The sequence below is a fragment of the Saccostrea cucullata genome, unplaced genomic scaffold (genome assembly GCF_032062105.1).
Source record: "Saccostrea cucullata isolate Sc308-1 unplaced genomic scaffold, CSIRO_AGI_Scuc_v1 ctg8180, whole genome shotgun sequence".
NCBI lineage: Eukaryota > Metazoa > Mollusca > Bivalvia > Ostreida > Ostreidae > Saccostrea > Saccostrea cuccullata.
In genome coordinates, this window is record NW_026926976.1 from 1 (window position 1) to 22,850 (window position 22,850).

At 33.7% G+C, this 22,850-nt stretch overlaps 1 protein-coding gene and 1 long non-coding RNA gene across 2 annotated transcripts; both read right to left on the reverse strand.

The window, feature by feature from the left end:
• Positions 1 to 9,248: 9,248 nt before the first annotated feature.
• LOC134273118 (angiopoietin-4-like) lies at positions 9,249 to 12,009 on the reverse strand. Its single transcript, XM_062755292.1, has 5 exons — positions 11,886 to 12,009; positions 10,877 to 11,022; positions 10,636 to 10,732; positions 10,212 to 10,379; positions 9,249 to 9,271 (listed from the first exon to the last, which is right to left on the reverse strand). Exons 1-5 carry the CDS (start codon positions 12,007 to 12,009, stop codon positions 9,249 to 9,251), a joined length of 558 nt encoding a protein of 185 aa, XP_062611276.1.
• A 3,957-nt stretch (positions 12,010 to 15,966) lies between these two features.
• On the reverse strand, positions 15,967 to 18,491 carry LOC134273117 (uncharacterized). Its single transcript, XR_009993354.1, has 2 exons — positions 18,286 to 18,491; positions 15,967 to 16,727 (listed from the first exon to the last, which is right to left on the reverse strand). It is a non-coding gene; the product is annotated as an uncharacterized LOC134273117 (long non-coding RNA).
• Between the last annotated feature and the right edge of the window lie 4,359 nt (positions 18,492 to 22,850).

The following is a 22,850-nucleotide window of genomic DNA, read 5'->3' on the forward strand; positions in this document are numbered from 1 at the left end:
CTCCTTGTTAGTTTGTTTTGCCCTTTTCTCTCTCATTTGTTGGGCATTCTTTGTACGTTCTGTCTGTTTCTCCTTGTTAGTTTGTTTTGCCCTTTTCTCTCTCATTCGTTGTGGACAAGAGCACAACAAACATTAGAGAAACAACAGGATGAACGTAGAAGGAATGCCCATTATATTAGACAGAAAAGGAATTTGCATACTGCTCAAGAAAAAGAGGTTATTAAACATAAAGAAAAGAAACGAATGTCAGTGTTCCGTGAACAAAAAGACAAAGTGAAAGCCTTTAGAGAACTTTGTTTAAAAGGTCCAACTTGTGTGTGTGCCTCCTGTAAGCGACTTTCGTATGATCAAACAGTATCAAAAATCACAGATAACATGTTTAAAAATTCAAACAAAGAATTCCTTCAACTGTGTCTCCAAACACAACCTAATTCAGAAAACACAACATTTGTTTGTAAAACTTGCAAAGGATATCTACAAAAAAACAAGATGCCACCACAATGTCATGCAAATAACCTCCAGTTAGACATTATTCCAGAAGAGTTGCAGGATCTTTGTGAACTCGAGTGCCAACTTATTTCCAAGCGTATACCTTTTATGAAAATAGTAAACCTTCCACGGGCTGCACAAAAAGGTATAAGAGGGGCAGTTGTTAATGTTCCAACTGATCTTTCAAAGGTATGTGCAATGCTGCCTAGAACTATGTCCAATTCTGGAATTGTAGCTGTAAAGTTGAAAAGACAATTGCACTATACTGGACATGTTAATTATCAAACAGTGCGACCAGAGTCTCTTTTCAAAGCCATTCAATACCTAAGACACAATGAACACTATTCTGATGTCAACTTCAATAAAGACTGGGAGTCTACAAATACTTCTGATCATTCTGAATTGTTGGGAACATTAAATGCAAACAATGTAATAGAGGGCCCATTACCACAACCTCAGCAACCAAAGGATGACACAGAAATGACAGATTCAGAGGAAGAAGAGGACACTTCAAATCCAGCAGTACACTTTGATACCTGTCTACAGAATGCTGATGGACCACATTTAGAATTTAACATAGCCCCAGGAGAAGGCCAACGACCAATAAGCTTTTTCAGGGATGAAAAATCAGAAGTAATGTCTTTCCCAAAAGAATTTCCAAAGGGTAGATTTGGTTACAACACCATAAGAGACTCAAAATTATCAATAAAGAAATATTTCAATGCCAGGCTTCTCTGTAGTGATCAAATACATCATATATATTCTATGCACAGTATATTACAGAAGCCTCCCAAATTCTACAGACCATTAACATTGCACTTAGAAAGAAAAAACCCATGTCACTTGATGGTAGATGTGCAACAGTCAAAGATGTCACAGATAATGACTCAGTCAACAAACTAATTAGTTATGATGATGGCTTTAGGGTTCTACGGAATATAAGAGGATCTCCAGCTTCATGGCAGAAAATGCAGTATGATTGTTTAGCAAAGATTCGTCAGCTTGGTCCATATACTTTTTTCTTAACATTTTCTGTTGCAGAATTCCGATGGACAGAAATAATTCAAGTCATCGCTCAACAATACGGAGAATCTTTAACAACAGAACAAGTTCAAGAAATGGACTTTGAAAAAAAAAGTGTATGGCTTAAAAGAAATCCAGTCACTGCAGTACGTCATATTGACTACATGTTCCAAAAGTTCTTCCACGGGGTAGTCATAGGGTCCCCTCATCCTATCGGCCAGGTTCTAAATTATGATACCAAAAAAGAATTCCAGGGAAGAGGACGTGTACATTTCCATGTTGCTCTTCATGTCAAAGATGCACCTAAACTTGACAAGAATACAGATGAAGAAATAGCCAAGTTTGTGGACACTCATATCTCTTGCAGTCTCCCAGATAACGATGAAAAAACAGATATGCACGAATTGGTAACAGCATTGCAAACACACAAGCATAGTCAGACATGCAAGAAGAAGAATACATCCTGCAGATTCTTTTTCCCACGACCACTGAGTCCAAAGACTGTTATCGCTCGTCCTCCAGATTCAGACACAGATTCACTTAAACTGACAGCTATGAAGAACATCTTACAAACAGTATACGAAGCTATGATGAACTACAATCTTGCAGAACCACTAACTCTAGAATTACTTCTTCAATTCACTGGTATCAATGTGGATTTATATATTGAAGCCCTACAAATCTGCACAAAACACCACATGGTGATTCTTAAGAGAGAAGCTCATGAACAGTTCATTAACAATTACCACTCTCTATTTTTGCAGACGTGGAGAGCCAATATGGATATTCAGTTTGTGCTGGACACTTACGCATGTGTAATGTATGTTACAAGTTACCTTTGCAAATCAGAGAGAACCATGAGTGAACTACTCAAGCAAGCATCAAAGCAGTGTAAACAAAGAGACATGAACATTAAAGAAAAACTTTCAGTACTCGGAAATGTCTTTTTAACACATAGAGAAATATCAACAGATGAGGCAATATATCGTCTGTTATCCATTCCACTGAGAGAGAGTAATAGAAAGGTTACATTCCTGCCAACAGACCTACCAGAACAAAGAACAAGACTTCTCAAGTCCAAAAAGGACCTAGAATCATTACCTGAGGATTCCAATGATATTTTCCAAATCAGTATTATTGACAGATATGTAGCTAGGCCTAAGACACTTGAAAACATGTGTTACGCTGATTTTGCATCTCAGTATTTACAAGGTCAAATTCCAGGCAGGACAGTGATTCAGAGGATGCAGACAATGTAAACGAAAAGCGGTCAACAATTACTCACCAAAACAAACTTGGAGTAATGTACCTTTTAAAAACACCTCATTTCATCCGATTCCATGCTATTCCAAGAGGCAAAGACCCGGAGGGTTATTGTCACAGACTTCTTATGATGTACTTGCCTTGGCGCATCCATGAAGAATTGAAGTATGAAGGGTCATATTAGAAAAAACTACTCATGGTATCTGCACAAATAGTGGAAAAGATTGAAGAATATGAAGGACAACTTCAACAACTGATGGACATTACGATATCGGAAGAAAATTCTCCACAACATGCATGGGATACATTAGCAGCACAGACAGAACAAGAAAAAGATGACGAAGGAAATCTTATAGCACAAGACTCGGATCCATCAGAGAATTACCCAGAGTTTGATGTCACTTCGTCATTGAACCAAAATCAGCCTTTTTCTGTGGAGTTTTCCAATGTATATATTCCCCCAAGCAAGTATTATAGTATGGTTCAGACGCTAAATGAAAGACAAAGACTGGTGCATGACTTTATAGTAGATTGGTGCTGGAAGATAAAATCAAAGCAAAATCCCCAGCCATTCCATCTGTTTCTCAGCGGAGGGGGTGGCGTAGGAAAATCTCACACATTAACCACTGCATACCATGGAATAATCCACACTTTAAAGGAAGCAGGCCAGGATCCCTCTCAAGTTTGTGTCATCCTCACAGCTCCAACTGGAACTGCAGCATTTAATATTGGAGGCATGACAATCCATTCAGCCTTGAGCCTTCCAGTCAAGGAAGCACGAATGCACAGTCGCCATGAATACATACCTCTCTCAAATGACAAAAAAAATTCTTTAAAATGTAAACTGCAACATCTGAAAGTACTCATCATTGATGAAATATCTATGGTTGGAGCACAAACACTAATCAACATTCATAAAAGACTGAAAGAGATTAAGGATGAAAATAGTGAAGATGTCCCATTTGGTGGTGTTTCAATATTAGCAGTTGGTGATTTACTACAACTACCACCAGTTGGAGATTCTCCTGTATTTGCTGCTCCAAATAATCCAATGCATCGTCTATCCTTATCCCTGTGGGAAAAACATTTTCAGTATATTGAACTAACAGAAGTACAAAGACAACGGGGAGACCCCCTTTTTGCAGATATATTGAATAGAGTAAGAGTTGGGAACCAAACCCGAGAGGATATATTGGTCTTATCTTCAAGAATTTCAGAGGAATCTGTCAACTGTCTGCACATATTCCCAACAAATCAACAGGTGAATGCCTTTAATGAACAGAAGTTACAGGAATTCCCAGACACAGCTACCATTACAGTCCAATGCCATGATCACATTAATGTTGAAGGTGCAAGAAAACTACATATTCCTGAAAGTCGTTACTTGACAGGTGGATTGCATTCTGTGCTTCGTCTTGCAGTTGGAGCAAGGGTATCTATTGTGAAGAATTTGGACATATCAGATGGATTAGTGAATGGAGCTAATGGCATTATTTCTACAATAAGAATAAACAAAGATCATCCTTTGGACGGCGTGATATTCATTAAATTTCAAAATGAGAAAATTGGAAAATTAGCAAGATCCACACTACCATCTTCCAATCAGACAGAAGGTGTTCCAATTAAAGTTACAACATCTAGGTTTTCTCTGGGCAGTGAGTGTACCGTTGTAGTAAACAGAACACAATACCCACTTACTCTTGCTTGGGCTGCAACAATCCATAAAGTCCAAGGACAGACTGTGGATGAAGTTTCACTTTCATTTGATGGGGCAAGATTTACAGCAGGTCAGGCATATGTTGGATTAAGTCGAGTTCGATCATTAATGGGCCTTCATTTAGCAACCTTTGATGAAAACAAAATTAAGGTTAACAACACAGCTCTTTCAGAAATGGAAAGGCTAACTTCAAGTAGACTTTTACCTTGGCAACAGCCCATTGAAATTGACGACTTGCAACAAAACAAGATTACCATTGCTCATCTCAACATAAGGTCGTATAACTTACACAAAGATGATCTAAAAGCTGATAGAACAATTCAAGCTGCACACATCATAGGATTAACAGAAACCTATTCCAACAACATTTCATTAGAAGAGTACAGGACTTTTCCAAAACAATCAAAACATGGTGTAGCTGCATTAGTGAAGAATTCCATATCAGTTGTCAGGAAGGAGAACATGGAAGTTAACAATAGTTCACTGGAATCTATCGTACTATATTTGCCAGTCTATGAAATATCCATCGCTATATGTTACATCAAACCCGGAGTTTCACGACAAGAGATGACACAGTTGATGCAAACACTGACTGAACTCATATCTAGTGAGAAAGTTATACTACTGGGTGATTTTAACCTTTATTTACTTATACATAAGCCCCTTGCACCCCTGTCTGAACCATTTTTCAAGCAACACATTACTTCTGCAACACACAGAGATGGTGGATTGCTAGACCACATATATACCAGGAACACTGATGTTTTAAACAAAGGAATTGTTTACACGTATTACTCGGACCACTTGACTATATTTCTCCAACTTAGGCCATAATAAATATATTGCTAGATTCTCATCCGAATTTTTTTTAAAAATCGGGGCGGGTGGGCGGCTTTTATTTTATATTTTTTCAATTTTGCAGATTTTTTATTGACCTAGTCAATCGCTGTAATTTTATCTACAATACCAGAATAAAAGTCAGAGTAAAGGTTCCATTATCTCTTACTACACATCATCACCAATCTTTTCAACCAATGACCCTTGTTTAAAATATATACGCTTGATTACAGCAACTACTATCTTTTCAGCTGTCAAAATCATGTTGACATTCGCGGGATTTAAAACGAAAGTAAAATGATAGATGAATACCAATCCCAATCAGAATTAAGACGAAGAAAAACAGAAATTAAAAAAAATCGAGGCGGGGGTTTAAAATCGGGGCGGGCGGGGATGAGAATCTAGGAATATCTTTATTATGGCCTTACTGTACCTCCAGTATCAGAGTAAAGATTTCAGCACAAGGTAAAATATTGTTCAATTCCTTGAAATCATAAAACAGACCTTAACTCTTTACAACTTACTGAATTGTTATGCACTATACATTGATATTCACATCATAGAAATATGACTTTACCATTTCCCGACAAGCACTTTATAGCATGATTCAAGTTTCTCTGAAGTTTAGCATAAATAATATAACATGATATTTTAATAATGAAAAAAACTTTTTAAGTGCATGATACAGCAAAACACAATAATAACGAAGTCGCTGAGACCTATAAAATTACTTCGTTATAACCGTTTAAGAAATTCATTAAATTCATATAGCTAATAATATCCTAAAATTCGTAATATCCGTGTTTGTACTAAACAAGTTTTACTGTAATGTGTGATTGTCACGAAAAGGTGAATGTGTGATTTTGCGTTAGAAATATGAAATGGTATACGCGTTAAAATGTGTGACTGTGGGGAAGAGGGTTAAATACTTGCTATAATTTGAAAGTGAGAATCTGTGTATGTGCAAATAGATATGTGTAAAGAGAGAGAGACCTTATTTCTCATTTTTTGCCTTTAATGATCCATATGTACATAATATGTCCATCCGCGAGGGGATGCTCCGCTTAGCGGTGCCCTTGTATTGTTTCGTTATCTTCCCCAGGAAACTTATGCCATTCTCGTCTCACCATACGTACAAAAATTTTAGCAGGAAGTTTTTTTTTTTAACAATTTCTATCTGTTATCCAAAAATATGGGACAAATATATTTTGCTGTGACGGTCGGTCCATCTGTTTGTTTGTTTGTTATTTTTTTCATGATTTATCTGTAAGTGCGGAAATCAGTTAGCCCTGACTACAGCCTTTAATTGGTTTGAGCTATAGATTTCATATTTCACAGGTGTACCGGTATATAATATAAAAGGACCTATTCTTAGGTTTAATTTTTTTCTTTATTTTGACTTTAATTTTGGAATTTAAGCCTTGGTCATATGAACTATGGCTTTAATATTCCATAGGCGTATTCCACGTGTAAAAACGTTTCCTAAAGTACAAGTATTTTTTACTTTGATCGTTATGTTTGACTCACTTTTACCTTTTTTCAAAATTTTAACCTTAACCATAGCTATTACACGGTTAAATCAAGTGATATCATACTCCTCAAGCTCATATTTTGATAAGACCTTCTCTTGGGTACAAGCAATAATGACATTTGACCTTGAAATTCTGGATTTGACCTGCTTTTCAAAAACGTTAACTTTAGACTTATTTACTGAATATATAATGCTGAGGGTTAACTATTTTACTGGTTAATTTCTTGTGGTAAGAGCATCTCTTGAATACCAATTTTGTTTTTTATTTTAATTTTTAATACTTTTATTTGTACATCAGACTTTGACCTCCTTTTGGTAATAACTTGTGAATGGTTGATTCCGTGACATTTCTTTTTCATCTGTGTATCCTTGAGAAATTCTTTTGGACATCATTATTATTAACTCCTTGACCTTGTCCAGTTTGACCTACTTTTGAAAATCTCTAATGTTGGTCATAATTATTGAATTGTTGCTGTTTTTATAGCTATTATTTTTCGAAGATGGACTCATTGTGAGGATTGTTTTCTTTTGATACTGAAAATAGTTTTCTCTTCAACTGTAAATGACAACATTCCTCATAAGATGCAATACAAGAGCATCTTTGTTTCACAAACACATCTTGAATTTTTACCATCACATCCTAAAACTTTTCCGATTTATTTGACTACAAGTTCAAAAATGTAGATTAAATATTTCCATAAAGATTTGGTCGCATAATTGCAAAGATATTTGCAAGCATATAGAGTAATGCGCCAGCGCAAGTTTTGAAAATGTGTTTACACATGTCGATGCATATATCGGACTACATCTTTAAAAAAAAAATAATGATTCACTTCTTGCATTTTTAATTTCTCAAATATTTCTTGTTTTGCAAAATTGATTTATTTTTTAAAACGTTTGAATTATCCTTTACGTAAATAACAATCAAATACCCTTAAAAAATCGTAGACCTGTCAGGCCTAGGGATGTACCATCATTGCATTTCTTGCCACACGTAAAATTCAACCTTTTAACATATATTTATCGTATAATTTTATTTCCATCATAATATTAAAAGCAATAACATCACTTTAAGCGGTTTTTGTTTAGTAGATTAATGGATAATAAATACTCATCCATTCAAAATACTGCATGGATAAAAAAGAGAGGGATATGTTTTAAGACAAGCGAAATCTTAGACGTATAATGCTGTTAAACATAAACATCAAATATACCTATTATTTTTTTTTAATTTAACAATCTTTAGTACTTATCCAACATACAAGGGGAGCAGATTACCAATGTACGTGTTGGAATGAACACGGTGTACACTTGCAACGTATAAAGATCATGGACATAAATAGAAATGAGAAATTGAATGGCCGAAATCACAGTAAAGCGTATTGCCCATGTGTCGGACTGAACAGGGTCCACTGCAGTGGGTTTAACAATAAAGCAATTTACATCTGGGTCTCTGTCCAGAAATCTTCATCTTCATTTTTCAGTATTTTGAAATATGAACGAAATAATTCTAATTAGAAATTTTATTACAACACATACAATGTACTAAATACATGCAGTAGAAAAATTAAATAATTGTTGCTTTAAAGAATAGTTCAACCCCCTCCTTCCTTTACTGAAAACATAATTGTGTACAAGTTTGTTGTTGTAAGTTATTATTTAAGAAAAAAATAACCCCGCAAGGAAGATAAATCTAAAATCGTCTCTTTGATCATGAAGGTTTCCTTAATTCATGGATGGTCTTTTATCTGTTAAAAATAAAAAAAGAATAAAATCAATATTTCAATACTTTACAGATATAATGGCATATGTTAAAAAAATCCTCTTCAAATCATTTTCGAAAAAATCTTGTTAATAAGATTCAATGGTGTTTACCTAGTGACGTTTTATCATCATGGTGGTCCCCTTCACTGATGTCCCCCATTCTACTGTAGGAGCCCATGGTCTGTACCATCTCTCCGGGGACCATTGACCGTTAAGGAAGGCGAAGTGGCACCTGTTAAACCACCAGCCTCCTCTATGGTCTTCGTCAGCAGCACAGTTATCAGGAGACCCATCGTTATCCCTGTCTGGGGTGGAGAAGTTCATCCCAGATAATTCATAATAAAAATGACCTGCGTTTAACATGGCGTCACCTGTAGAAGCAAACAAAAGGTATCACATATTTAATTGATTTATTGATCTTCAATTTAATTGTTAATAATAATAATACTGAGGTACTTCTAAGATAGACGACTTTAGGTGCTGTAAAAAGCGATAATATTTATTTAGTAAAGTCCTAGAATCAACGGTGTCTATCAAACTGACACTTGCTGGATTAGAGAAAATATATAACATAGTTAATAATTACTAATTATTAATTTACATCAAATTGAGCTTAATTCTGTATTAGTCTGAGATACACAGTTTTCCTGTAAAGAGAGATAAAAAAAAATACAAGCCAACAAAACACTGCGCAATTCACATACATGTAGCCCCCTTTCTAGTGTTACAACAAACCACAGGCGTACTACACCATTAAAGCATGGTTTTAATATATGTCAGAGACGGTACCTTTAAAAATGTATGAGATGCAATGCGAAGTAACTCATTTAAAATTATGATTATATAAGATATAGTGTACCTATATATGTTTTAAAATATTAGATTTTCATTTAATAAAGCATAGGTATTGTAAATGTGAAACGCGTTGAGTTGTTTTAATTATGGCTTTTTAAACTTCTTATTTGAATATGTATCCGATCAAATTTTTTTTATCAACAAATTCTCGTAAGCTTTTCGACATTTAAGATTAATGACGCTCTGTAAACTTCATATTCCGTGGTAGTTAAAATGTGAATTATTGAAAGTCAGACTAGATTTTTATTTAATAGAAAAAAGGCATAGTAAATGTAAAACAGGTTCTGCTGTTTTGGAATTTGCTTCCGATCAAATAATTTTCTTTGAACATCAAATTTGTGTGAAGATGTCGACATTATAGATCACTTATTCCCTGTAAACTTCTTCTGTAGCAGTTAAAATGTGAATTTTAAAAAAAATATCAGGAAACCCAAGCTGAATAGCAAATGTAATTACTGGATTTGTTTGTTTAAAATGATAATATAATTTAAGTTTTCTTTGTATTTAAAATATATAGATGGAAATTTCAGCTACATGACAATAACAAATTCAATGTCTACTGAATTTGTGAATAGTATTTGAATATTATATTTTGAAATATTAAACATGTTTAATTAGATTGGAATCTTTTTTTCAACAACTTAATAACATTTCAATGCATAAAAGTATTAGTATGATAATAAAATACGTTATTTTAAGCTAGTTTTAAGAACCTAACGTAGATACACTTACCTAAGGTTCCTGAGACAGGTCCTGCAAGAAATAGTTGATATTTTCCTGCTTCGTTGGAGACAGAGAATTCGTCGTATATTTCATACAGCGTTGTACCATTTTGTAAAGTTATGTTCACATACAAGGATGAGGTACCTTCTTTGGTTAATTGATGAATTACGTCATTTCCTGCATTAAAATATTTAAAATCAGCTGTAAAAGTCCACTGCAATGGAATTAATTCTTTGAAAAATAAGAATCTTCCGTAATGGAAATTCAATTTGTTTCCTTAGCTGTAGACAATAATGTTAACTTGGTCTCATAAAGATATGCCGCTAAATGATATTCCTCATATCTTTAGTACGCTTTAAATTTTTACCTGTCATTTTTTTCTTGAAACATTGAATGAATAAAAAGTTCATTTTTGAAAGCGATTTACACTTACCAACCCAGACATTCTGTTTCGGTGAACCAAAACCATTTTTATATTCTGTCCAATTCCTGTCAAAGCTCACAGATCCGTCTACGCGTTTCTGAATTGCCTTTGAAAATTAACATACATTATAATTCAATATATGGCCTCGAATAATCATAGAATCCATATGTTATGATATAAACTACAATACAATCCTGCAATCCTGAAAACCAACAAAACAATTAGTTATATTAAGTATTTTTCAACCTACCGTCCATCCACCGCCCATTATGGTCATGTTGCAGAAAACACTAACAGGTATTGTTAGTGTACCGTAGGGGTATATATCATATACCCCTGTAATGTTTTGTCCGTTATCTCGAAGATCTTTGCAATCTTTGGGCATACTAGAAAAATCTAGCAAAAAAAAAAATACCAAAATCATACAATGTATATGAACAAGAAGTGAGAGGATATATATATATATATATATATATATATATATATATATATATATATATATATATATATATATATATATATATATATATATATTTTCAATCTTCAGATGCTTACAATAGTCTATTGTAAGCTTCTTAAGATTGCAAATTAAAGCGCTGAAGCTTAACTGAGGATTGTTGTGTTTTCTTTTTACCTTTTTTTAATATTGTTATCCGATTACTGAGACATTATTTAAATTTTGGATATATATATATATATATATATATATATATATATATATATATATATATATATATATATATATATATATATATAGAGAGAGAGAGAGAGAAGTAGTTTTATCCTCCGTGGCACAGGCTAGCTGTTTTCAGGATTCACGTCTCAGCTTTCAGAAACAGTCGTTTTTAAGATAGCAATTTCGAGATATAGCTAAAGTGAGCTCATTTTCGTTTATTTAGTTAATAAAAAAGTTGAATTTTCTAATGGTTTGGACTGATCATTGTCACAAAGCTTAAATGAAAATTGTTAAATACTTACGGTGTAGATATTTTATCTTATGTTTTCCATTACATGCTAAGAGATATTAAGAAAATAGAAAATCACACACTATAATTCAATAAATCTCAAATTGGAAAAAATTATTTAAACTTAAAAACCTTTATATAAAAGAAAAAACTTCAGGAAAGAGATGAGAATGTCATTAGAATCAATTATTTTGAAGATACAATTGTTTATACTACATAAAAATAAGTGTCAAAGAAAAAAATCAACAGTGGTTTAAAATAAACCAGAGAAGCAAACAGCAAGAATAAAAATACCGTTATCCGAGTAGTATCTCCAACCGGCCTCCTCAGACAGCCCAGACGTTAGACTTTTCTTGTGGGTACGGCATTTCTTCATTTCAGGATTAAAACCAAAGACGACGCACTCCCTTTGACACATCGCGGCACACTCGGTCAATGAATGGGCATTATGTTCCCCTAAAAGTTCATAGTTTGTTTTCTTATCATTAAAGTCAAGTTTCGCTGTATATTTTTGAGAAATAATGGTAGCTTTAGATAAAGCTAAGAAGCCGACAATTAAAGTGATAACCCGCTGATTCCTCATTCTTTGTTGCGCAAAAAAAAAACCTGCAGCGTTCTTGTGAATCTGTGAAATTCTGCTAAATGGTCTTTCAACAGCCAAATATATGTATCGTACCTTAATCAATGTCTGAAAAGTGATTGGCTAACTGTTACGTATTCCATATTTCACTGTTGTTTAAGTATCGATTTTATTGAACTTGATATGAATTGTCATGAATTGTCATAAACGTTTGTTTAGAAGTTGCAATTTAAAATATAGCAATGAAAGGTGTTCTGTTTTTAATTTAGTTAATGCCTGTTATGTTATGGTGTTGTACAGTGTTTTTATTAGCTATCTTTAAATTATGGAATTTTGATATATATTTTCCTTCATTAACTCAACACTGAATGAAATTAGAAATCAACAATTTCGAAATAAATTCAAAGTAAAAATTATCTGACTCTAAGACATTATTAAGAATTGATTGATTTATTTCAACTTTGATACATAAGCCTCTAAATGTTAATGTAACACTATAAATCATCATTATTATATTTGCTGTATACAGGGTTATTTTCGCCCTTTCACTCTTGCAAACAATTCTGCCCCGATTTAAATTGGCCCAGTCATAGTTTTGTTTAAGAAATTATACTGTATTCTTTGAATTCGCCCCGTTTTAAATTCGACCAAATGAGGGTAGGGCGAAAGGGGCGAAAATAAAACGGGGGCGAAAATTTCCCTTTATACAGTACTTTTGAATCTTAGAAATACGTATACTTGTAAAATACAATTATTAGAGAATTCTTTAAGGTTTCGTCAAAGGTAAACATGTCCAAAAATTTATTTTTACAATAGCCCCAAAACTATGTGGGGTATAAAGTAAAAACTTTTGCAGTTTATAAATTTTCATTGATGAACAGATAGAAAGTATCACTTGATTAAAAAAATACTTGGAAAAATGTTAATTGAGAAAAATTCTTCTTAAAAATGCATATATTTTCAAAAAATACACCTAATTAATTCCGCACTCTTAGAGAAAACCATTATTGCAGAAACAAAATATGTTTAACAATGAAGGGCAAGTTGGACTTGGATAGCCTCTGGAAAGTTGTTTTCCCTGTTTATTTTGTCCAAAAAAAAAGACTTGAAAGTGAAAGTACATTTCAAATGGCGTTTTTATAGGGGTCTTGTCTTTATACATGTCATGCTTTCAATAACCGCCTTTCAGAGACCATTCACGTCCAACTTGCCCTTCAATGATAAACATATATCATTTCTTCAATGATGGTTTTCACAAAAAAGAAAGAATTAAGCAGGTGCATTTTTCTTTACTTATGCACATTTCCTGATACAATTTTTCTCAAAAAATATCTTTTTAAAAATATTTGTTGTCAAACGATACTTTCTATCTATTAATCAATGATATATTTATAAACTATAAACGTTTTGACTTTATACCACACATAATTTTGGAGCTATTGTAAAAATAATTTTTTAGCCCTGTTGACCTTTGACGAAACCTTAAGAGTGCTTTTAAGCGCCTAAAAAACTTTTCTTTTAAATGAAAAGTACTTACGATAGATGTTTAAAACAAAGAATCGTAATGATGTCGCGCATAGTATTGGGGTTTGAAATTGCGTACTTTGTAACACTGTAAACGACGGGCTTTAGTATTTTTGGTCATTTTATCGTTTTGGCTACATAGATTTTTCTGCAAATAAGTACGATGCTTTTCTTATGTCCGGTGCTGATGTCACACAATTTTTTTGAAAATTTTCCAATTTACTGGTCGATTTCGACTGTTTGTAAAATCGAAAGGGTTCTGTAATTAGAGTGATCTTGTCAATTCACAAGAAAAGATAGAATGTTTGGTAAAGATTTTTTTTTTGATATAACAGGTTCTTTTCGTAAAACTAAGTTGATAAATGAAATGTGCAAATCAAGAGTTAATCAAATAATTCTTTTAAAAAAATTAAGCAAGTTGCAACAAATAAAATCTTATTTTTATAATGTGCAAACAAATAAAATTTGGTATTTAAAGAAACACTTAAAATAAAAGATTTTTAGGAAAACGGGAGCTAAAACTGGATGTCTAGTCCAATTTGTTACGCCTTTGATTTTTTATGCTTAAACTACGTATGCAATAACGTAAAAAAGTATATTTTGACGTTATACAATCAGCCTCAATTCTGTGCGCGACGTCAATACGCTGTTAAAATGGCATAGCCGTCGAGACCGGAGGGTGGGGGGGGGGCTTAACCAGTATATAGACAGTGGTAATTTTGATTTATTTTTTGGGGTTAATTTACCCCCCCCCCCCACACACACACACTTTCGATTAGGATCCCCCCACTTTTAATTTGCTTCCGACGCCCATGCACCCCTACTAATGTTATTATTATTTAAATTATCATCACGTGGTTTCTCTTGAACAAGTCAAAGGTCATTAGGTTCGCAGTAAAGGAGAGTGTTCACACCTATAGTCTGTTTTCTGTATACAACTCAGATTTTGACAAACCAGTTACGAGCAATTCCTTCATACAGTTAAAGATACACATCAAATGTTAACAAGATTTTCGTCATCATGGTTCAGGAACATTTAACACTTAGGGTTCCATTATCCAATAAATCCATCCGGGCATGGAAAGGGGGGTGGGGGCTTGGAGGATTTCAGAGCTAGTGCTATAAGTATATATCAAATGAATATTAAATGATACAAAAATATTTTATCTGAATACTGATCATGAATTACATGCAATCTAAATGACTCAGAAACTCAGAACCTGGATCCCTTAACATGTCAAGTTGGTTAGACATGGAGGAAATTACCCCCCCCCCCCCCGAAACAAACACAAGTTCTTCTTTTTTCCAACTTCTTTTTATTTGGAAAGTAGGGATGAGACCCATTCATCCTGCTTCTCAATATTTTTTTCTCCCATTTTCATACTTCTTTATTTTAAACCCTATCTCTAGGGTTAAATAAATTTTCCAGAGCACTTAGGATATTTTTATTGAAGGCATGGATGGTTCCAGGAATTCTTTGTCCACTTTGTCCACATGAGTGGTGGGGGTGGGGTGTTAAATACCAACACCCTTAGTCAGAATCATAAAAACACAAAAAATGGGGGGGGGGGGTTAAAAAAACATGTATGGAAACACACACACACAAATCTTAATTCCTAGTCATACCTAGAATGATTTAGCATACTTCAAAACATAACTCTTTTAAATGTAGCTGACTGTTACATGTAGGAGTCATTTGATCATGATCTTACACATACTTAGTATATCCCTGTTCCCAATGTCAAGTTTGGATAAAAGTCAAGTTTGGATAAAAATGTTCACATTTCTTCACATTGTGCCTTTTTCATTGACCCAACAGCATTTAAATAAATATCTAGAAAATATACATGTACATGTAAGCTCTTTTTACACCCAGGACCCGGTTGTATCAACAGTTTATATTGATACAACCGGATCTAATTCCTTTTAACTGAGATCATACTTGAAAAAAGAGCCAACAAGATGTTTTCTAAATATGTGTCTTACCATTTAAAATATTATTTCTGTATTTTAATCTCACTCTGTGAAATATTTTGAACCCCTAGCTGTATTAGCCAAACATTTCTGGCCACAGCTCCAATGAACAGGGTTCAATATATAATCATGTCATGATATAAAAATATACTTTTTAATATTAGCACAGTTTATTTCAACATCATTAATACTTGTAAGAAAAGCAGATTCTAGACACAATGTGGACATTTCTAAAACATATAAAATAAATTTATCTGTTTGCTTTTTGTAAAATAGTCATGCATATATCATTCATAGTTATTTTTACATTGTGAACAAGGGAAATAACTCTGTGGGAAGATCAATTATTTACAGATATACATGAACATGTATTAAACACATTTACTCTGCTTGAGTTAAAATCAGCAGAGCTCAAAACAAGACCTTTCCCATGTTCCAAAATTAAATTTATTACATAGAATGCTGAACAAATCTAAGGTTAAGGGAGATAATTCAATAAAAAGCAATATGAGCTGCAATTCAAACTTCATAAAACCTTGAAATTTGAAACTTTCATGTTAAAACATTTTTTGTGTAAAATTGCAGTTCATTATTACAGTATTTCAATGACATTAAAAGAAAAGATTATAAACTTCTGTTATTCATACATAAATTTACATTAGAAAGTCTTTTTAGGAAATTCTGATTGAAAAAAATTACATCTTTTATCCTTAAAAAAATTGATTCCTACACAATATCATTACATTTGATATAAACATTGCAAGCTTTATACAGTTTTAAAATAAGCCATTATACTTATATACAATACAACAAAATACTTAGTATTCATTGTCAAACACTTCTAAAATTGGATCAGTACGTATCATTTCAATAACATTTCAACCAGAGAAGAAAATCATTCAAAATTGATCACCATTATTTTGGGCTCATTACATTTGCTTCTGTGAGTATCTGTTTCATTCAGCAACTGTTCTTTATTTTCTGTGTAAAAAATACAAGGTCTCAACTCCAATCTTAAGGTAGTGCTAATATGCAGTCATCTTTTATAAATGCATGATCTGGATTTGGAAAAAAAAAATCAAACATCAATACAAAGATTATACATGTGCATACTGCAGATTCCTTATTTTTTGTGAGTACTTATTATTGCAAAATAGCTCTTAAAAACATTAAATCGCAAGAATATATATTTGTGAATGGTCGGTTGATAAGGTGAATGTGCATGGGTTTTAGTACCATAAAATAAAAGTGAAACATTTTATTTTGCAATTGATGCTACATGCAAAATTGCAATAATAAATTCCTTGCGTTTAAAAAGGAATTTCCAGCATATTACATCATTCTGTTGTTGTATACATAAAATTTAATAACTTTTAAAATAATAGCACAATAAATTGTGTAAAATGTACTCAGATTTATAATTGACTATAAGCCTATATGGACCATGATGCTCCTCTGAGACATGTCAATTGAAAGTAAAATATAACCATATTTTCTTTAAACATGTTGAAAATTACATTCTACACATGAAAAGTGTGACTAATCCCTAGGTGAGGGTCATTCAAAAAAGAAGTCACAATATTAAGTCAGATTATATTTCTGTGTAAAAAAAATATGCAGCCAGTGTCAAATCAGTATATAGGGGTGATTGATTGTATACTGTTTAACGTCCCTTTCCAGAATATTTCACTGATATGGAGACGTCGACGTCACCATTGCCGGTGAAGGGCTGCAAATTTAGGCCTATGCTCGGCACTTACGACTTTTGAGCAGGGATGGAACTTTATCGTGCCACACCCGCTGTGACACGGGACCTCGGTTTATACGGTCTCATCCGAAGGACCGCCCCATTTAGTCGCCTTTTACGACAAGCAAGGGGGTACTGAGGACCTATTCTAACCCGGATCTCCATGGGGTAGTATATCGGGGTGGATACATGAATATTTTGTGAATTAATTGTGCCATTTCTTGTCAGGAATTCCAGAAAAAAACACTCATGTATCCACTGCTTTAAATGTGCAGATCTGAATCTGCAGAAATGACTGCAAAGTTTTGCATGAATATGAGATTGTCATTGTGTCATTTAGTCTAACCATTCTCCTGAAAATATTTTGCCTTCAATTGGTTTGGGACAAATATGAATGTACCTAACAAGAATCAGTTTTCAAAAGTACAATGTACATGCATTTGTAAGTTCTGGATATTAGGAGTTGTTCAAATTTGTTAATAGTAATATCAAATGCATCATTCTTGAAGAAAATCGCTGATCTCAATCAAAACCTAAATCTTCTTTGAAAAGCCATCCTCCCATTTGAGATACAAATTCCAACATCCAATTTAAAAATACTGAACATCTTCCCCAATGTGACATGTACATTTTCATATGTTCATTTTCGAATTAAATAAATAAGAAAAAAGTGAAGCATTCTGCCGATTTATCTATCATTTCATACAATCAGCCTCATAAAACGATTTTAAAATTTCTTTGTGGACAAAGGGCATACTTTAAATACATGTCAGTTAATGAATGCATGTGTTGAACTTTTCTTAATATACACTGTAATATGCAATATCATACCTATTTTTTGCATGCATGTTCAAAATCTTCAATATTACCGTGATAACCCTGTCAAACATGATCCATTTGAATGGTTCCTTTTCCTCATCTTTCCAGAGTTTTAAGAAGTTTCAAAATCCATGTCCACAAAGGTTTTAAACCTTCTTTGTCAAAATCACCTATAAATAGAGTGAAATATTAAGGCATTTGAAATAGTGTGTATTATAATGTTAGTTTCCATTCTTTGATGTCAAGGAAGTTAAGAAGGTCATGTAAAATAAATTTATCAATGAATACAGAATATTGTCTTCAGTACTGATCGAATTTTGTATTTGTCTGAATTAAAAAGCCATGAAGTAATAGAAAGCACTTACAGCTAAAAAATTCATTTGTGTTTTGAGAATTTTGAAATGTACATTAGATACACCAATTTATTACATTTTAAACAGTGAAATACTGTGATTTATTCATTAAATAAAATGATATTCTATCACAGTGTGACAAATACCAGAAGTGTGAGAAAACTCGAGATTTTCCTTTCCATTACAAGGAATGTTGTAAAAAATATTCCTTGGCCTGTTATAAGATTGAGAACAAGTTAATAAACCATTCTGACAGAGATAAAGACTGCGTACATTCCCCAAATATGTTAATTGCTGAAATTTATGTTTACAGTGTTTTTTACTTTAAGCTGACGTAGCGACCGCTCAACTCTGACGTCATGTAGCGTACAACTACATTACAAAAAAGAGGTAGACAAAGGGAAAATCAAAGAAAATGTAATAAACAGAAAATTCAATGTTTCGTATTTGAATAATATGGAATTTATTTCACTAACGAGACAAAATATCATGTCCCACACATGAAATAATTTCCATATTCAACTACAAAACATTGAATATACTCAATATACATGTGTACACTAAACTGTACTAAACAAGAGGCGTAGCTCACCTGAGTAGCTTTGACTATGCTGTTCTTTACCACCACCACCCCCACTGTAATACATATTGTGACCCAACCCTACCACATGGGTCATAATTTGGAAAATTTAAAATCTACACTACCCATGGATGCTTCCACATAAGTTTCAGCTTTTCTGGCCCAGTAGTTCCTGTGAAGATTTTTAAAGTATTGTCCTATATCTTTCAATTAAAAACTTGTGTTCCCTATTGTGGCCTTGCCCTACCCCAGGAGGTCATGATTTGAACAATTTACAATCTACACTACCCTAGGATGCTTCCATATAAGTTTCAGCTTTTCTGGCCCAGTGGTTCTTAATTGAGAAGATTTTTAAAGTGTTTTCCTTCATATTTCTACAGTGTATGTAAAATTTTGAATCCCTATTGTGGCCCAGTCCTACCCCCGGGGATTTGAACAATTTACAATATACACTACCCTAGGATGCTTCCACATAAATTTAAGTTTTTCTGGGCCAGACAACAGGTGATAAGAGAAACTCACTTGAGTTTTTTGCTCAGGACTGAGCTAAAATCTCTATCTCTTTTGTTGCCCTACCTTTCGGGGCTTTGTACCCAATCCTCCAGGGCAATGATAACAATTAAATCTACATTTGCTACATGTTTACATGTCAAGACAGCATTCATGTCTGGACTATCCTTAGGAAGGAGGCATTGCATTTTCTTTAAACTTTTTTTCCTATAACCTTTATCATGTTTATTCCCTTGTTCAAGAATACTTTGTGCCAAATTGGTTGAAAGTGGCCCAGTGGAGAATGTGAAAGTTTATAGCGAGCGTCGCTAAGCGACGCTCGCGAAGCGAGCTCAATAGACTAACGTGTATGAACAGAGGAAATTCGGATTGAAATCTGTACATACGTCAGCTAAATTTCTCTGTGCAACCTTCCCAGAATTCCTGCACTACCCAACGTCCTTTGCGCGAATAAATCAAAAAAAGTAAAAAAATTAAAGGAACATTGTTTCTTACCGAAATCTTAACGAAATGATTTTGCCTTACCTTATTCAAAAAAATACCCCCATGTCACAACACCGGCCTTCACCTTGCCATTCGGAAATGATACAAATGACGTCACCGGAAACTTACGAATTTTTGACGAAGTTATGTCGGTTGCTTCCGTGAAACTCGGAAAACATAGCAACATGGTGGCTAAAACATGGCAACAACTTACTTGAAAAGAACGATTTAAAGCAATCTTTTTTCCATAAAACTAGCGTTTGCGTCCAAAGTCAACAGAACTTTTTATCTAACGTCATACTTTCGTCACTTCAACGGTTCGGGTATTTCCGATTTTGTCGGACATTTCCGAGAAGTTTGGAATCTCGATCCCGATGCTTGGGAAATGTTTTGTTTTATTCTTTTCTTGAATGATAGACAGTATAGTTGAGTACAAGTGTAGGTTTCTGCTAGTAAATAAACTGCGCTCGCCCCAACGGTCACACCGTAAAACATATTATACAAAGATGACAACAAGGGCAACAATACTCACAATAAGTACACGAATATACAACACACATTTTGATCAGAAACTCCCTTGAGCCTCTTGCCCTAGGGTCTTAAACCTTTGACAAATCCTGCTTTGTGTGTATTTTGAAATTGCCTCTGTACATGTTTTTATGTCTCAGTGGACAGTTTCTTGAAGTTCTTGAACAGATTTTCTTATTTGTTTGTGATCCTGACATCATCCTGTAGATGATAAATTGTCCAAATCTCTGTACCACCACTGTGTTTCAATATATTAGGGGTATGACGGGCGACTGGCGGACAGCATCAGAATATTGATGTGAAGAGACCTGAAAGTTAAGGCTCAGTTTTAAAAGTTAATCAACATGAAGGCAAAAGTTGTACAACATTATATATAAATTTGCATAAGAAAAGTCACATGTAAGATGCCAAAAGTAAATTTATTTTCGCAGCATTGTTAAGGCTTGAAAAAGGGGGAGGGGCCTTATTTACAAAAAAGTTTATTGTGACGTCACACAAAAACATGACTTTTATGTAATTCTCATAATACATGAAAATGAAATAATTTGCTACTTTTAACTGTATTAGCATAAAAAAACAACAAATAACTTATCAATGCATTTAAAAATGTTCCTAGTTAAATCCTACGTAGCTGGTTATAAACATAGTACTGATTGCGATGAATTTGTAAACATGACGTCATATTGGTAAACATGACGTATTTCATGTGCTGTGAGAGGCAGATTGAGGAATTTTTTAACAATGAAAAATGCGTCTTATTATTAAACGGAATACAAGTAACAGCTTTTCAAAAAGCTTGCCTGACTTAATCAATCAATATCTGTAAGAGAAGTTATAAACCTTTTGAGCAATACTTTTTTGTGTTTGAAATATGTCTTTTCATTTGAGAACCTTGTAAAAATATTTAACTTGTAGAAGAACGATGCCTTTGCTGCATTCTGAAGAGTTGTTAACAGAATGGTTAATGTATGAGTGTTTTTTGCCAATCGCAACTCCTCGGTCCCACTCCTCGGGCCTTATTTATAGGGAAGAATACCACAAATGTATTGTTAATTTATACGCCATGACACCCCCCCCCCTTTTTCACAAACTTTGAAATAAGGGGACGACCATTTGATTCTGAGGGAGGGGGGGGGGGGGCTGGCAATTTTTTTTGAGACGGATTATTTATTTTCATGCCTGTCAAGGACGGATTATTTATTTTCAAGCTTATCGAGGACAGATTATATATTTTCTTCTTTGTCTTACGGTACCTTAATAGATTGATTCTTAAAGACTTATCATTTATATACCATAGGCGGATTCAGGATGGGGCGTGTATAACTTCGTTCAGGCAAGAGGTCTGGGGCCGCCTTAAGGCCCCAGTCTGTCCTGGGCGAAGCACTGGTGGAGGCCAAGGGAGGTAAATTCCCCAGAAGCTCTTGGGTTTTCGGGTATTCTAAGAGTAAAACCAGGACAATTATAGTGGTATTGGTTATTATGTAGCAAAGTATAACATTATTAATATTGGTCATATCTTACTTTGAATGAAGTGGGTCCAGGGGGCGGAGCCCCCTAAAGCTCTTGGGTTTTTGTGTATTTTAAGAGTAAAACCAGGCACAATTATGTAGAAATTGATTAGTTATGTTCTAAAGTATGACATACATGTAATTAATACTAATCATATCATACTTTGGATGAAGGGGGCCCAGGGGGCAAAGCCTTCTTAAGCTCTTGGGTTTTTGTGTATTTTAAGAGTAAAACTAGGCACAAAAATATTGGTATTGTACTAAAGTATGGCAATATTAGTATAATTCATATCATACTTTGAAATTTTAGGGGGGGTGGGGGTTATACACATGTATCCCTTCCTTAAATCAGCCACTGTATACTTTGTATTTATTTATCGGGAAGTATAATTCTTTGACAAGAAAAATGTATCTTTTGTGGTGTTTAAGAATTGGCTTGTATTTAAAGTGATTCATCACATCTACTGAGTGCACATTGTCATGTTGATCAACTGACTACAAGTATCGAGTCTGGTAATCTGATTTAAAATATTATTTGGTTCTAAAATGGCGAGCGAAGCGAGCCAAAAAAAATGCTGAATTGAAGATTCTGAGGTTAAATTACACGGAAATAAAAAGGTATTTTCACAATATTTAAATATCATAAGTCAAGG